This window comes from Branchiostoma lanceolatum, chromosome 2, assembly GCF_035083965.1.
Source record: "Branchiostoma lanceolatum isolate klBraLanc5 chromosome 2, klBraLanc5.hap2, whole genome shotgun sequence".
Classification (NCBI taxonomy): Eukaryota; Metazoa; Chordata; class Leptocardii; order Amphioxiformes; family Branchiostomatidae; genus Branchiostoma; species Branchiostoma lanceolatum.
This window is the reverse complement of record NC_089723.1, coordinates 21,474,428-21,492,137: the sequence shown is the minus strand read 5'-3', so window position 1 is coordinate 21,492,137 and position 17,710 is coordinate 21,474,428. Positions and strand designations below refer to the sequence as shown.

Below are 17,710 nucleotides of genomic sequence, written 5' to 3'. Positions count from 1 at the left end.
TACACCCGGTATCAATCCCCATACCTAACATGTGAGATGTCTTCTACACAGGAGCGGAGGGATACTTGGGATACTTGATTTGGATAGGTTACGAAACTAAAGACCTTTACGTATTACTACGTGGATCATCAGGTATAAAGATAGTTCAAAGGTCAATTGGAGTGAAGCTGAAACCCGCCTCTGCGAGCTACACAGCCATATATTCTTGTGCTCACGAGGGCGTTTCTTTCTTGAATATTAGCTCAAATCGTTGCTAACCATGGACGTAACAAATGAGGAATATCTTAGTGTAGTTCTTAGGGGCCTTAATGGACAGCGGGAACGAGCAGAGCTGACTGACGTGGTTCTGGAGGTGGGGGATAGAAGGTAAGACTGTTTTTATCGTTGGGGAGGGGGGCACTGAGCTTGTCGAGCACTGTAAAAATTTTTATCATTAGTTCTTTCTTTCTAAACCTCTCTGTTTTCTAGATAGAGGAATAGACGCTCTGCAACCCCATGCTCTAATCTTACCCTGGAGAGCAGATTCTCTGACATGTGGCCACAGTTTTCAACTATTATCATCATCATCATTATATTGGTTACCCCCATATAGCCCATCAGGGGCAAAGTAGGGGGAAGTTGAGGTCCTGCCCTAAGGCGGGCAGGCCGCCATTAAAGGCCTCCACCGCCTGTATCCATTTGATGGTGTATGGGTCCCAGATGATGGCAATATATTCCAAGTATTACAGCAGTAATTTGTAGCAAGTGGCCTTGATCCTAGCTTGGTGGACAGTGGATCAAAGTGTGCCTAATCCTGGTTGATGTTTGTATGAAGGTTATTATTAGTGAATATCAACCTCAATGAAACCATACATGTACATTGTCTTTCAGTTTCCCCTGCCATCGCGCAGTCCTGGCATTGTGCAGTCCCTACTTCCGTGGTATGTTCACCAGTGGCTACATGGAGACCAAACAGGAGAGGATCAGCATCCAGAAAGTCAATGGAGTTGCCATGGCAACCATTCTGGACTACGCCTACACCGGCTGCCTTCAGACAGAGCCAGATCAGGTCCAGGCTGTGATGTCTGCAGCCAGACTGCTACAGGTAAGGATTCTGCTTCTAGTCTTTGTAATTATACTTGGCAGCTTTATTTAAAACAAAAAAAACATTACAGCTAGTTAACTTTACAGGCTTTAATGCCTTCTCTTCCGTCACTACAGCTATATCATATATGTGTCCTCAGTTTTTATTTGCTAGTCTTAACCAGCTCATGATCACAGACCTTTAGATTCCCTAAATTGTTGTACAGATGGATGAACAGTGATATTATAAGGGAGGACTACTATCATTTTGGCACACACACATACAAACAAACTTATGTTCCATACTAATACATCCGTGCATGTACATGTACATGTACATGTACATGTAGTAAAAAGAATTGTATCCAAGGACACATCTTCCTGAGGGTAAATTTTCACTGAAAAAGTAGTTGCCTGACCCACTTATCCCTACATATACACTTCTAGGTTGATTTTATATACCAGAAAGCAGCAGAATACATGAAGGGCCATCTGGATGTGTCCAACTGTCCGGATGTGTTCATGTATGCTGACATGCTAGGGGACTCCACCTTACAGGAGGCCAGTGGGAAATATGTCGCATCCAGGTTAGTGCAATAGCTTTTGTACAGTTTATTCTTTACCCTGAAGTGCTTGTTTCTCTGCCATTTTTGAAATGTTCATTGAGGAAAGTACATGAAACTTGAAGTGTGATAAGTAAGGATTTTTAATATAATTTCTTGGCAATGCTTATATATCATATGTATCAAGTACTGGAAAAACTTTATCAAGTATACCTTTCGTGGTAAACTTTCAGTGCGAACTTAACACCACACAGAACTTTTTGCCCACCTATGCGGCTATGACTGTAGCACTACTATTGTTTCAAATGAAAACTTAAAACCGCTGCAAAAACTCCATTTTCTGCCTACCACAAAAATAAAAAGCAATGCAAACTTAAAGGCATTAACAGTAAATCCATATGTACATGTAAGATGATGATGATGCAGCTGACAATAAGAATCCTAATCAATAGTGAGTGAGTGAGTGAGTGAGTGAGTGAGTGAGTGAGGGAGTGAGGGAGTGAGGGAGTGAGGGAGTGAGTTACTGAGTCTTTGAGCAGTCTACATAGACATATACAGGTACAGTATATAAACAGGAGGTCTAGAATGTACAAGAATGTAATTTATTAACCTTCAGAATGCTAAGGTAGCCATTTGAACGAATTTATATTGTATATAGGGTAAGGCAGCAGGCAGAAAGTTAGATATGCATACAAGCTCTTGAACTTGAATATACTTCAGTAGTTCAATTCATGTTGTAATCATGTTATTACCTTTGTAATTTCCTCAGGTTCAACCAGGTGGCACTACAACCCTCCTTTCTCCAGTTGTCTCTTCCCCTGCTCCAGTCACTGCTCAACAGGGATGATCTAATGACCAACTCAGAAGACAACGTTGCACAAGCTGCTCTACAATGGATCACATTCAACCAAGAAGAGCGCTTGCAGCACCTTCCTGCCCTTTGCAAGTCATTCCGTCATTCCTTCATCAGCTCCAAACTGTGCAAGGAGCTTGAGAGTAAGTGCCCGTCAACAGACAGCAAGTTGGTATACAGTGACAGCACCAGCCAGCGACTGGGACAGACACGAACTGACATGCAGATTGCTGTACTTAGGGAGGCATCTACAGAAATGACGCTCTTTACCCGTTGCTTTGACCTTTCAAGAGGCACGAGATACATCATGAACTTGCCTGACAAGCTGGAGGCCTTCTCAATGATAAAAACTGATAAAGATGAGCTGTACCTGGCTGGGGGCATCATCATTGGTACAGATGGCATATGTATGACAAAGGATAGAGAAAGTCAGAAGACATTTTACCAGTACAATCACCTGTTAAACACCTGGGAACCAAAGTGTAAGATGACTTCAGGAAGAGTCAGGTAGGTGTTTTTCATAAAATTTGCTGCTTTCTTCAGCATTGGTCAAAGATATGATTCCATACTACAAACTTAGGTCCCAGAAAAATTGATTTTATATATTTATTTTCTAATGACATCCTTAAAAAATGTGCACAAGGCAAAGCACATCTTCTGTTTTCACATTGAAATTAAGATTACTGTTTCTATAGTAAAGTACTATGCTGTTACCTTGTCACTCACTCACCTAACATGACACTGAAATGGACATTACATCATTGTTCAATTGATCATTGTGCACGTGCTTGTCAAAAGTTCTTCATACACTTTCCAAAGATGGAGAGGAACAAACCTGGTTCAGTTATTCTATTCCAATAGTTTTCAGCTGATAACCAAAAGGGGGTTTACGGATTATCTTTAATTAACTGCCCTCATATATGTGCAAGTATTCCGATCCCTGTCCATTTGAAAAAACAAACGAAAAAACAATCATGATAGCCCATACAAAGAAAAGAGTCTTTTCTTGTAACCTTTACTTCATATATTTTTCCAGGTGCTGTCTGGTCTGTCTAGATAGGTACATCTATGCTATTGGGGGTGGCAGAACACATCGAACAGCAGAGAGGTACGACCCAAGTTGTGACGAGTGGACCCTCGTACGACCCATCCCCTATCCAATGCCCAGAGCACAAAGCTATCACTTGTCCTCTGTATTATGTGCTGTGGCCCTTAATGACAACATCTACGTCATAAGCAGCGAAGGCTGTTATTGTTTCAGTCCAACAGAGAACAAGTGGAGTAAGACAGCACCCATGCTCTCAACCCCTTGGCGTCCACAGGCTGTCACGTATCGGGGATGCATCTACTGTGTGGACCATGAAGACCCAGACATGGCATCTGTAGAGATGTACAACCCTCAAGATGGCGTGTGGATACCTTCTGACAAAGCTAGGACTTTTTACTGTACTAGTCTGGCCCTAATGCTGCATGGGGCGTCTTTATACCTCCTCACTGTGCTTGTCGAAGAAGCCAGTGGATATAAGGAGCATAACCTCTACCAGTACCAGCCAGAGACAGACTCTTGGCTGAAGCCAGAAAGCGCAGACATGATAGTGACCCCCCTGAAACGGTGGCTTGAAGCCTATATTATTGAACATTGGCTGATGGCAAGAATGATCCCCACATGCCTGGATGATGTAAGTTCAAATGATGGCAGACGGTTAGGTTCTGATGTCGAGGAAGAGTTAGGTTCTGATATCGAAGAAGAGAGTGACAACTAAAAACACTTTCTCAGATTTAAAAGGAGCAAAAGCTCAATTGACAATGACCATGTGCATAATCTCGGGGACCGAGATTACAATTGTGATAGGTAGAGAAAGTGATGATGGTGATATCTGAAACAGTACTTTGTGGAAGACAACTTTTCAGGCCATAAGGTCACCACAGATACAATGTAAGATTTAAAAACTGCACATCTCTTTATCAGGGATCAAGGCAGTAGCAGTGGCTTTGATTTCATGAACAGGATTGGTTTGTTGTACATGTACTTTCAAAGTTGCCTACCTAATAGTACCTATGCACCTATATTTTGTTGTAAGCAGTTAAGTAGCATTTGTGAGCAAAAAGATGTAGTAGCTTGTACTGATCATGTAGTAGCTTGTACTGATCATGAGATATATGCCAAGGAAAGACTCCTGAGTTACAAACTAACCTAATAGCAGTGTTTCTGTTTTTCTTTACTCCTTTACCTCTTACTTGTTATTTTAGACTGTCTGTATTTGAATGGAAATACAGTTTTAGGCTTGTTTGTGCATCGTGTGCATAACAATACCTGTTACAGTTAAGCTTTCACTTATCGAGCTAGTTATAAGCTTATATTACCACTTATATTATTTGTATTGAGATGTTTAAGGAGCTTTAATACAAATATCTTCTTTTTGGATGCTTCATAGGCAAGTCTTGTCTTAGTTACTGCTGTTTGCAAGACATATTCAAGACATGTACAGTACATGTTATGTCCTTTTGCTACGTGTGCAACATATATATGTACAATGTTACCAGACATGATAACATTTAAGGTTAATACTTAATTCAGGTGTATTGTTCCAAATACACACTTTCCAAGCACCTTGCTAGTTTATTAAAACACAAATTTCAAAGGTAAAGATGACACCTTTTCTCCTTTGCATACATGTAACGTTAACTTGTACACTTTTTATGCTACCATCTATTCTAGAAGCCCACTAATACTGGCAAAATGAACAGTGAATAGGTCACATTTATCCTTCTTAGTAGACTTTCGAGTTTGGTTTTCTTGTGTTTCTTATGTGTCACCTTCTGATTGTATGCAAGTTTTAATTTACATTGCTTCTGGCTTCTTCAAGTTAGCCTCTTGAACCAATGAAGCTAATAGCTTAAAAGACTTGCTAACTTGAAACAAATGTTGGTTGTGACAGTTCTTGTTACTTTTTATATTTTTTGATACAAAATTCTCTTCATAGTGAGGTCTTGACTGTTGTGAATGAGTACATGTACTATGCTGAGCCCTCTTCTCACGCATATGGACAGATCCTTCAATCAATATTGACCATGATAGAATCTAATTGACATCAGCCCTATACAGCTTTGGCTATGACGAGCTCCCGTGTTTGGGGAGAGCCATACCCCACGTTTAAGAACCAACACACCTTTTGAAAAAGAGTAGGGGCTTGCCCCGGGGTGCGATGGTCCAGACCTTCAACTTCAACTTCGATTACCCCCAAATAACCCCGCTAGGGGCAAAGTAGACCTTACATTTGGTATATTATAAGTCTTCAGCAAGTTGAAGTTGGCAGTCTGAAAATGAAAGAAGATGGCTAAACAGTCCTATATCATAGGAGGATGATAGTCTTGTTGAAGTTGGCAGTCTGAAAATGAAAGAAGATGGCTAAACAGTCCTATATCATAGGAGGATGATAGTCTCTGTTACATGTACGCTGTCTCAGATGTTTTGCAAAGTTCTTTTCTCCTAATCATTTTCTCTTCTGCCCTGTGTGTCCACCCGTCTAGCTTCTCATGAATTTCCCTGTAGACGTAACGTTACAAGTCGAACCGACCGATGTATTACTACATGGATAACCAGGTATCATGATAGGTCAGAGGTCAAAATTGGAGGGAAACTCACCACCACCCACCCGCGAGCACGGCCCCGAGAGCACATCCACATCCCGCTGAGAGTATTTTTTCCCTGAATACTAGTAGTATTAGCTCAAACAGTTGCTAAACATGAACGTAACAAATGAGGGATACCCTAAAGAAGTTCTCGGTGAGCTGAACAAACTAAGGGAGCGGGCTGAGCTGACTGACGTGGTTCTGGAGGTGGAAGGGAGAAGGTAAAGTTTCGAACTTTAAAAATATCGATGGGGAGGGGGGCACAGAGTTTTCTAGGTAGCAGAACACTAAATTTCGCGATGACCGCTTCAAAATTTTTTGTTTTTTTCTACTCCTTGGTCTACTGCCCGCCTACCACCTTGTCTATTATTAGGACCTATTAGCGCTACAAGTACAGTATTATTACATGTAACGTTATGTATTCAATAAGAAATTCAAGCCAAGTATAAATAACGTTATAAACCTTTGATACAACTTTACAAGTGTTCAAGATTGTTACTGGGAGGGAGAGAATACAGCCTTAGATCTTCTTCGAAAGTGCAGAGATTGGAGCAAGGAGGTTATTTCAGCCTCAGCACAGCCTCAAGCTTAAAGTAACATTGGCCAACTCAAGAACAAGAGCACATGTGTTTATTGACTGTTGCAGGGCTTACTTTTACTTGCTGTTGTGTATATTGTACGGGCTATATAAAAGACAGCAAGTAATTAAATAAATAAAAGTAAGCCCTGCAACAGTCGCCACGGCTACTGCGTTTGGTGCGAGGACAATAAACATTTGGAACTCCCTAACGGAGAGTATAGTCTCCAGCAAAACAGTGAACCAGTTCAAGTCTCGGCTAGACCAACATTGGAAGGAGATGATGCATGAGCATGGCGGAAGTGTAAAGATCAGTTCACAACAGGCGCTGCCATCCTCGACTGAAGATCTTTGTAGCACAGTTTATATCGGCTTCACAGTTGAGCCTCCTGGTTTCATTTAGTTTGTAGCTGGGAAACGTTGATTCGAAGGGAAAGGTATCCCTGCACCGTCTTTCTGAAGAGACGTAAATGGGGGTCCCGTGTTCTTTTGGTGCACGTTCCTTGATGACCACCTTCCAAGAGCCACATGATTTACACAGATGGGTACCTACTGGCGCTGTGATAATACAACACAGTAAATTCTTTCATTCCTTGGGTGCATACTGTAATAACACGGTTAGATCAGTACTAGTGACAGTTATAATCAGCTGACCAGCAATACAAAAAGGGACTTTTGACCTCAGCAGAGCGCTATTATTTCAAAGAGAAGCTCCTGAGAAGCCGATATGCAGACATATTGTTGTTTGAATAATTTGTTAGTTGTACCCTAAACTGAAACATATTCTTTTTTCTCTATTGCACATTCATATGATTTCTATTGTGTCAAAGCCAGTCACCTACATCGTGCCCTTATATAGAAATCCCCATAGGCCAAAAACTGTGTTCTGCTTGCTGTTAGCAGGTGCAATCAGATTGAGCCTCCTTGTTTGCTGCGAACAGATCTTTTCTTTTGGTCAATTTTTGTATGAAGGTGAGGGAATGTCTACCTCAATCAAACCATACATTGTCTTTCAGTTTCCCCTGTCATCGCGCCGTCCTGGCATCGTGCAGTCCCTATTTCCGTACCATGTTCACCAGTGGCTACGCGGAGGTCAAACTGGAAAGCATCAGAATCAAGGATGTGAGTGAGGTTGCCATGGCAACCATTTTGGACTACGCCTACACCGGCTGTCTTCAGACAGAGCCAGACCAGGTCCAGACTGTGATGTCTGCAGCCAGACTGCTGCAGGTAAGCATCTATGATTATTAATTAAAAATCAACCTTCTAAGTTTTAGTACATGTTAGTTCACCATTACCTCAAACAAAGTACATGTAGTTGCCTGGCTTTCATACCATCCATTTATGAAATTACTCCAGAATGCTCCCTAACAGTCTAACTCTGTCTTTATACCCATAGGTGGATTTTGTATACAATAAAGCATCAAAATACATGAAAGACAAGCTTGACATGTCCAACTGTGTAGAAATGTTGATGTATGCTGACATGCTGGGGGACCTCACCTTACAAGAGGCCAGTAGGAGGTTCATTGCATCCAGGTCAGTCTGATGTTTACAACAGAGTTTAGTTATTGATGAAACTCTCAATGAACATACCGTGGTCAAGTGAACACCTGAAGGTGTGAGATGAAGCAAACTATGCAGAGGGATGAAACTTTTTAGCCTTTAAAAAGCTTCCCAACATGCAGTTTCCCAAACCATCATGTGGTATGAAATATAAGTATTATATAATTGTTTCTAATGTTCAGATGAAGACTATGAGGCCTGAGGCTGTTCCTTATGTCTGCATTTCTCTGGCATTTCTCTATGTACATTTCAGTACAGTTCACCCAGGGAACTAAATTACATGAAGATGTACCTGTTGCTTTATAGACAAATATCATCTTTTTGCCAACCTCTCAACCTAACTGGTAAACAAAGAATACCATACATCTCTTAAGATTACAAAGAGGTTTCTTAATGTTCCAAATAGATTATGGTAGTCTAGACTGTGGTTGTAATTATCAAATGTACAAAGAAGTAAAATCAAATGTTACTGAAGTGTTAGTTTTGAACATCTTGGAATCATTTTATTTCCTCAGGATCAACCAGATGTCTCTACAACCCTCCTTTCTCCAGTTGTCTTTGGCTCAGCTCCAGCCATTGCTCAACAGGGACGATCTGATAAGTCGCTCGGAGGACAGCATTGTCCAAGTTGCTCTAAGATGGATCAAATTTGACCAAGAAGAACGTGTGCAGCACCTTCCGGCCCTTTGCAGATGCTTCCGTCATTCCTTCATCAGCGCAGACCAACTTGTGGAACTCGAGAGTAAGTGCCCGTCAACAGACTGCAAGTTGGTTTACAGTGACAGCACAACCCAACGTCTTGGACAGACAGGCACAGAAATGCAGATTTTCCTTAGAGAAAACACTCCTAACGTTGACTTCCATTGTCATACTCCTTGCTACGATCCTTCAACAGGCATGTCGTACACAATGAATTTACCCCTTACTCGGGATGGCTTCTCGGTAGCAGTAACACCTGATGACGAGCTGTACTTGGCAGGATGTGCTTATGATCGGGATGCGTCAAAATCTGAACATGATTTTTTCCAGTACAATCACCTGCTAAACTCCTGGGAATCCAGGTGTGGGATGATCACACGCAAGACCAGGTAGGTTTTTCCCATTCAAGCTGGTTTTCTTAAGGAGTGGGGAAATGACAGGAATTCCTGCATGCTCCATAGCATTGAGATTATTTACACATAGTAAGAAAAATCTCCATCAGGCAAGTCTTCACTCAGCTGCCATTATTCAATTTTGGGGGTTCATGAACAGAAGAAATTAAGAAAGAAACTGTGCATGGATTTTCATGAATTTTGCTCGTTGTGCAATGGAATTGGCTTTGACAGAAAATGCACATACCTGTTGCAATTGTGGAAGGGGTAAAGCAAAACAAAATGTCAAAAAATCTATCAAAACATAGTTGCCAACTACAGAAGGATAGGCTATTTGTTTGAATTGGTGTCAAAGTCTTTAGTAGCTTTGCTTTTTCCCCAGCTGTGTCTTGGTGTACCTGAATGGTTACCTCTATGCCATTGGAGGTGACGACATGTATCAAACAGCAGAGAGGTACGACCCCAGCTGTGATGAGTGGACGTCTATTGCACCTATGCCCAGTCCCATCTCCTCTGAGTCAGAACTTTGTGCTGTGACCCTTGATGACAGCATCTACATCATCAGTAACGAAGGCTGCTACAGTTTCAGTACCATAGAAAACAGGTGGAGAAAGACAAAAGACATGAACGAACCTCCTAATATGCCTCAGGCAGTCACATACAAGGGCTGCATTTACTCTATGGACAGGTCAGACCTGTGTTATATAGAGAAGTACAACCCAACAAATGACACATGGGAATGTTTAGGGGAGTACATGCCACCTGAGTATGATGATGCGATCTTAATGCTCTATGAAGGGTCTTTGTACCTCCTTGTCATACACTCCAAAGGTGCCTTCTGTGGTTTCTATGTCCGCCCTCGATGGTCGGCAGTAAAGAAGTATGACCTCTTCCAGTACCAAGAAGAGACAAAATCTTGGCAAAAGCCAGAAAGTACAGGAATGATAGCTACCCCCATCACACAGTTCTTGGATGTCAATGCTAACACTGTTTGTGTGGTGGCAAAGATGATCAAAACTTGTCTGGATCGCCCAGAATCAAACAAGCATCTGGAGGTTCCAAGCAGCGAAGAAGACAATGACAGTGATGAGTAGCTTTTGGATTAGTGATGTTTAACACAATGAAACTGAAGACTGGGTGAGAGAAAGTAAGCACTATAACATCTAAGTTGCTGTCTTAAACTTATAACTGTTAAAAAGTCCAGATGCTGTGTAACTTTTGAGAAATGCTTCATGTTGCTATTATCCTGGTTGTGTAAAAAAAAAACTCCAATATGCAGTTTTCCTTAAACTTTGTTGCATTTCCATATCCAGTCAATAAGCTTAAGTAAGTTTGCCAAAAACATCTTGCTTAGTTGTAATAAAGAGCAGGTTGCCAAGAGTAATGTCTACACACTAGGCTAGGGACAAAAGACAAAAAAATATTTATTGAAAAGCATCTGTTTATATCTGTTTATTCTGCTTTAGAATAGAGCTTAGATTTTGTAATGCTTTAAAGTTAAGATAAGGTTTAGTATTAGTGATATTTACTCATAAACATTTATTAACTAATTTAGAGTATCTTTGTTACTAATCATGGCCAAACATTTATTATAGATTCTCAACAAAGCTTTCATAGGGCCTCTTATGAAGAAGATGTACACAAGTGTTCGGCTACACATTTTGTGTTTTAAAGATTTTACTGAGTTGACCAATGATTTTAGAAATACGTTTCTCAAGGGACCTAATAGTATGAAGTTCTTACTTCCTTGTAGTTTGTTATTTACAATAGAATAGTCATTAACATTCTTTTTATATCTAAGAGCATTAACAATCTAATACTGGCTATGTTTTGTTTTGAGCATGTCATTTTCATCATTTTACCACATACACATTGATACAGACATAATGATTTTAGCTAAGACTTATCATGCTACCTAGATAGCCTTTTTCATTAACCTTTAGTTATTGTACCATCAAATATAGTCCCCATTTTTATGATTTGATTGTATGGCCTTTTGAAAGTTTAAAAAACAATTAAGGGAAAATGAATGATAGCTTTGTGTACTTAAATCTGTCCCAATACATAAGTTTCAGGTGTATACTGCTAGACAATGACAATCATGTAACGTTATGCTGTACTTCTATTTCCTTGTAACTTTAAGCAAGGAGTCACTGGTTATATTTGACGTAAAAGTGATTAGTGTTATGAGATGGTCTTCAATCAAGTCACATCAACAAAGTTTTATCCTTACAAACAGTACACTCTGTTGATAATCAGGTATGTTGCTGGGTTAAAGGTCAAAGTTGAAAGGAACAGTTTGCCCGCCAGATATTCATGCCCATCCATGTGTGGCTGATGAGGAGTGTAGTGAGTAGTGTAAAGTTCTTCAGATTTGGTACCCGTATATTTATGAATATGGATGTAACAAATGATGAACACACCAATGAAGTTCTTCGCGGGCTGAACAAACTGAGGAAGCGGGCAGAGCTGACTGACGTGGTTCTGGAGGTGGAAGGGAGATGGTAAGGTTGGGGGAGGGGGGCAAAGTTGGCAGTTTCTCATCTCTTTTACCTCACCTCACCGTCTTCACCTCACCTTGCAGTCAGTGTTTGTTTGCCTAGAAGATTCAACTATTAAAGCCTTTTGTAATATATGAGGTGGTGTACTTATGTCAGTCTTTAGTCAGTCAAAAGTACATGTGAATAGGAAGCCATGACAGCCCTCGACCTGACTAGTACCGGGACGTCATAACGAACAAGAATGAGATTGTAGCAAGCCCCATTGGCATAAGAATATCAAGCCATACCTTAAACTAGATGTTACCTTACCAGACAAAATTTTAACAACAATAACAATCAAAGACAACTTTCAAAGAAGCAACCTTTTTCAATTATGCACGACTTGAAATATAAGTACATGTAATGTTACAAAGTAGAAGACAAACCTGTTACAATCTAATGTTAGCCATTATCAAGAAGGTAGCAGTGGTGACTCTGGGAGGGTGTATTTGCTTGTATATTCTATAATAGAGGGCTTCTACTAGCTAGTATATGTACTAGTATGTCGTATACAGGCAAATACACCATCCCAGAGTCGCCATGGCGAAGGCGACTCTATTTTCACCTAAAAGACCTTGCTGCCCAGATCGCTTGACACCCCACTTTCTTGCAAAGCGCCAGGCTAGGGTGCACTTTGTGAAGAAACATTAACAGGTCTGGGCTTACCAATAGGTTCCGTGCATGTACAAGTGTCAAGCCCATTAGTTATCAACCAATCCAAACTCAGTGTTTCATGCAGTGTGCCCACCATTGATGAATATGTATCTGTTTGAGAATCTAGGTCAATCAAGGTAGTTATTTTCCTGACTCGGGCTCCCTGAAAGTTAATGATAGAATAAATATTTTCCCAGTTTCCCATGCCATCGCGCTGTCCTGGCATCGTGCATTCCCTACTTCCAAGGCATGTTTGCCAGCGGCTACACAGAGGCCAAACAGGAAAGAATCCACATCCAGGATGTGAGTGAGGTAGCCATGGCAACCATTTTGGACTACGCCTACACCGGCTGTCTTCAGACGGAGCCAGACCAGGTCCAGGCTGTGATGTCTGCAGCCGGACTATTTCAGGTAAAGCTACAGCTTCCCAGCCTTTGTCAGTCCAAAAGAAAGGTGATTTTATGATGACATCCAGATGTATATTCTATTTTTGAAGTTTTCCCTGGTAAACTGTTTTAACAAAAAAAGAATAAGAATTAAGATTGAGATTGATGGTTTCTCTACTGGTTGCAACTTGGCAACCAAATAATGTAAATCAGGGTTCGAAATACTATGAAGCAACTTGCAATCTGCAAGTGATTTTCAAGATTTGCAAGTAAAAATGATATGAACCTGCAATTTTGCAAGTTGAAAAAGTTTATGCCTGGGAGCAAGCTGCTCTCGTTACACACTGACACACAATCATCCCATACAATACGGCAAATTTTCGATTGAAACACAGAAATCAATGCTTTTTTGTTCTAAACCATCTAAAATCATAGATTGAGAATTTTTTGCTGAAATTTGCGCTGGAAAAGGACGAAAACAAATGCCGTCAGAAAATCAAAATGGCCAACGTACATACATGTAAATGACATGCATATGCTGATCTCTAGAAATTTTCATGATGCCTCCAGTGGTCATAAGGCTGGTAAATGATTCAAGCACCATGTTTCAGTCATTAGTTTATTTGTAGGGGAAAACTTAACTAATTTTGTTATTGTTACTACTACATTAAAAGTTTTTTCAATCTTTTTTAAAAGTTGTGCATGTTGTAATACAATACTTTTTTTGTGTTTTCTGCTGAGCTTTTGTGTTTACTACTGAATATTTTCTAAATTACATGTAAATTGTTAATAGTCTTGTAATAATGCTATAAAAGTTGCTATGTCAGGCTGAGTATGTATGTAAAGCAAAAGCAGTTACAATGTACATACCGACTATATAATTGCAGATTAATTTTTCAGATTACAAGTAAATTTTGCAAGTAACCCCAAGAAATATTTCGATGAATTCGATCCCTGTAAATGAAGAAGTGTACATGTGGTCATGTTTTTAGTCTTTTATAGAGATACAGCTAAGTAGCTGGTAAATGAAGGTTAATATGTAGAAAGCCATGCATGATTTTGCAATTTCAAAAGTGCTGGTAGCATTCTTCATCATGTTTCTCTCCATACATTTAGATGTTGTAGCAATGTCAATGAAAATCATAAGAATGGCCTGTAACCAAATTGTTACATCTAGGTGGATTTTGTATGCCGTCACATGGCAGAATACATGGAGGACCATCTGGATGTGTTCAACTGTGCAGATGTGTTCATTTATGCTGACATGCTGGGAAACCTTGGACTACGGGCAGCAAGTGAGAGGCACATTGCATCCAGGTAATCATAAGTCAAATGGTTACCCAACGGCAATTTGACCACACATTAATAATTAACTCATTCAACTTGAGCATGTTTAACCTTCTTTATGCTGCCTAACCCTGTAACAAATAGGGAATTGACTGCCAAACGGCGACTTAAGAGTGCTCATTACAAGGTTACGAACCTGTCACACTTATTGAAAAGAGTAGGGGCTTCTTCAATGTGTGAGTGGTTTAAATCTTACAGTCTGTTCTTCGGGTTGACATGTTGAAAAACTGATACGAAATGTAGTCTAAATAATTTTTTGAAAACCTCATAAATGAGGATTATCAAAAACATTTCTGAATGCCAGGTAAAATATGTTGGCTATCACATATAGCAAGAACAACAGCAAGTATCTGATTTGAAAATGATGCACTCCAGTGTTCTAAGAGGCTGTAGTCAACTCATTGAAAATGTGATTTCTCCAGGTTCAACCAGGTGGCACTACAACCCTCCTTTCTCCAGTTGTCTCTTCCCCTGCTCCAGTCACTGCTCAACAGGGATGATCTACTGGCCAACTCAGAAGACGACATTGTGCAAGTTGTTTTGAGATGGATCACATTCAATCATGAAGAACGCATGCAGCATCTTCCTGCCATTTGCAGGTCTTTGCGCCGTTCCTTCATCAGCTCGAAATATCTTGCGGAACTCGAGAGAAAGTGCCCGTCAACAGACTGCAAGTTGGCTTATAGTGACAGCACAACCCAGCGGCTGGGACAGACACGAACTGAAATGCACATTTTGATAAGAGAGCAGATTGTTGACGTAGGATGTGTGTGGTTTGCTCCTTGCTATGACCCATCAACTGGGAAGTTTTACACAACGAATATGCCTGACAAATTGGCAACCTTTGACATTGCGGTGACTTCGGAGGATGAGCTGTACATGTTAGCAGTCATAAAATTAATACTGATGATGTACACAAGAGGCAGTATGATTTTCTCCAGTACAATCACCTGCTGAACACCTGGGAATCCAGGTGTGACATGATTAAATCTCGAAAGGGGTAAGTGCATTGTGTAGTTTTTGCACAAGCTGTCTTTTTTTTTTTAATGACAGGCCAAAAGGCCACTTCCTTGTTATTAGTGGCCACTATGTACCTTCCATCCATTCCCATTCTTCCTAGCCATGGTTGCTTTATTTCAAGGAGGACAGAGCAAGAAGGGTAGGACAAGGAGGTTATAGAACTTTCTTAACATCCTTAGTTCAATTATAGAACCTCCTTGGTTTCATACAACATTCTGATTTTGTAGTAAGTACATTAAAAAGCACAATGCAGTCAGATGTTATCTAGCTCAGTTATCAGTGGTTTGCAATTACCACAAAGATATAGTTTATCTAATCTCAATTAACCATTTAGCCTTGACAAATTTGACAGTGGTATTGGATTGAATTTCTGAAAAACATTAATACAAATAAAGACATAATTTGCATTAAAATTTCTGTAGGTTTAAGTCTGTGTTTGCTTTTTTCCATTTGATGTAGCATACACAATGTTCTCCTGTCCCTGACTGGAATTGAACACTTATATCTTACCAATCATGTGGTGGAGGAGACACAACTGTAGGTTGGACAAAATGAAATAAAAAATGTGTAGGTGTGTTGGTACTGGGTAATCTTTTCTTGTATCTGTCTTCTCTAGGTGTGGTCTGGTGTATCTGAAGGGGTACATCTATGCCATCGGTGGTGATGACACTAAGGTAGCAGCAGAGAGGTACGACCCCAACCGTGATGAGTGGACCTCCATACCACCTGTCCCTCACATCGTCCCTTGGCCGTTTTGCACTGTGACTCTTGATGGCAGCATCTACATCATAAGTAAAGAAGGCTTCTACTGCTTCAGTCCCACAGACAACACTTGGAGTAAGAAAGCAGACATGACTAAACCTCCAGTTGATGTTCAGACTGTCATTTACCAGGGATGCATCTACTGTGTGGAGAGGATGAACCAGTACATTGAGGTGGGCCCGACTTATGTAGAGATGTACAACCCAAAAAACGATATGTGGAAACTTTCCGGGAATGGCATTTGTTTTTCCTGTATGGGTGCAGTCCTCATGCCTTATGGGAGGTCCTTGTATCTTGTCACCTTTGACAGCAAATATGACCCCAATGACCTCAGCACCCATGTTGCATTGCCATATAGAATGGACCTCTATCAATACCAGCCAGAGACAGATTCCTGGCTGAAGCCAGAAAGTGCAGACATAACGGTCGCCCCCTTGAAGCAGTGGTTGGAATATGGCATTAGGACAGATTGCCTTGTCGCAAGGATGATCCCAGCATGTTTGGGAGTTGACCCGAGACAAGTTGAAGAAGGTTCGGATAAAGGAGAGGATAGTGATGACGATTTCTCTTATTCATCGAGTGGCGGAAACTCATCCGGTGAGAGTGGCAGTGAGGATGATTAAGCAGATAGTGGAAGTGATGATGGCTTCATCTGAGGTTCCAGTCTGTGAACAATGTTTCTACATCTTGTAAAGTCACAAGAGATAAGACAGTCATTTCTTTGTGCTCCGAAATAGATCAGTGCTTGTATCACATTTCTGAAGTTGATGAATTTAGGCGTAGAATAATTTGGAAATGACAGTCCATTTATGTTACGGCAAGCAGGATTGTCTATGATTAGTAATCTTACTCTGGGCCTATCTATGACCTACACTTTGTGTTACTTAGACCTCATTAGCATAGATCAGCTGCAGGGAGAGGACTTTAGGAGTAGATAAGGACGATATTTCATTAGTTTAGGCCACTAGTATTGCTACAATGTAATATTTCTGGCAGGTGGTTCTGTGCTCAACATACTTCATTGATCACTGGAGCTCGCAGTCAGAACACAAAAAAGACAGGGAAGCCTGAAAGTAAATGATCATGATAATTTTGTCTCAAGGGACATGTTTCCATTTGGACAAAGGCATCGATGCTCTTTTCATGAAACTGGATAGGAGAAAATCATCCTGGAACAACATACATGTTTGCAAATTTTTTTTCTCTTACCCCTTGATATCAGGCCTGTGACTCAACAAGTGCCAAACTGAGAAAATGTTTGTAGAAGCAGCTCTAGTCTCCCCTAGACCAGAAAGTTGATTTTAGAATTTGTTGTCCTTGGTGTTGATATGATCATAAAAACCAGGTTGTGGACTTTAGGAATCAAGTTAGTATTTCAAATATTTGCATGATGAAATTTTAGTGGTTGACTAGTGACCGTTAACGGGGGGTGACCAAACATCGGACGTTTTTTTACGCGCTGGAACTCACGGCGCTCCATTGCTGGTTGCCAGAGAATGGTCATGTTTTAATGAATGAATTTTTAACACATTCATCTAAAGACCATACTTGGACAAGAAATGTATTCATACTGTTCATGGGCCCTTCATGCTCCGCGTTACATGCGGAAGACGCTGTGAGACATTTTCACGAATGTACCTTCTGATTTAGTGCTAC

General features: G+C 40.6%; 3 protein-coding genes across 6 annotated transcripts in view; all 3 read left to right on the top strand.

Annotated features, from left to right (window-relative positions):
* The first annotated feature begins 75 nt into the window (after positions 1-75).
* Positions 76-5,461, top strand: LOC136427901 (kelch repeat and BTB domain-containing protein 8-like). The gene is made up of 5 exons (XM_066417123.1): positions 76-366; positions 871-1,084; positions 1,510-1,649; positions 2,395-2,985; positions 3,515-5,461. The coding sequence occupies exons 1-5, from the start codon at positions 260-262 to the stop codon at positions 4,239-4,241; spliced, it is 1,779 nt and encodes a 592-aa protein (XP_066273220.1). The 5' UTR covers positions 76-259; the 3' UTR covers positions 4,242-5,461.
* Positions 5,462-6,161: 700 nt separating this feature from the next.
* On the top strand, positions 6,162-11,162 carry LOC136427899 (kelch repeat and BTB domain-containing protein 8-like). The gene is made up of 5 exons (XM_066417122.1): positions 6,162-6,332; positions 7,705-7,918; positions 8,088-8,227; positions 8,770-9,342; positions 9,728-11,162. The coding sequence occupies exons 1-5, from the start codon at positions 6,226-6,228 to the stop codon at positions 10,437-10,439; spliced, it is 1,746 nt and encodes a 581-aa protein (XP_066273219.1). The 5' UTR covers positions 6,162-6,225; the 3' UTR covers positions 10,440-11,162.
* A 456-nt stretch (positions 11,163-11,618) lies between these two features.
* The window catches only part of LOC136427896 (kelch repeat and BTB domain-containing protein 8-like), a 40,811-nt gene continuing 34,719 nt past the window's right edge, over positions 11,619-17,710 (top strand). The window contains exons 1-5 of one of the 4 annotated variants that reach the window (XM_066417117.1): positions 11,621-11,849; positions 12,737-12,950; positions 14,103-14,242; positions 14,695-15,272; positions 15,909-16,040. In XM_066417117.1, the coding sequence (XP_066273214.1) occupies positions 11,662-11,849; positions 12,737-12,950; positions 14,103-14,242; positions 14,695-15,229 (1,077 nt within the window). In that variant the 5' untranslated portion in view covers positions 11,621-11,661 and the 3' untranslated portion in view covers positions 15,230-15,272; positions 15,909-16,040. Of the gene's footprint in view, positions 11,850-12,736; positions 12,951-14,102; positions 14,243-14,694; positions 15,273-15,908; positions 16,041-17,710 lie in introns of those variants that run through there. The other 3 variants (XM_066417114.1, XM_066417116.1, XM_066417113.1) reach the window with 3 other exon arrangements.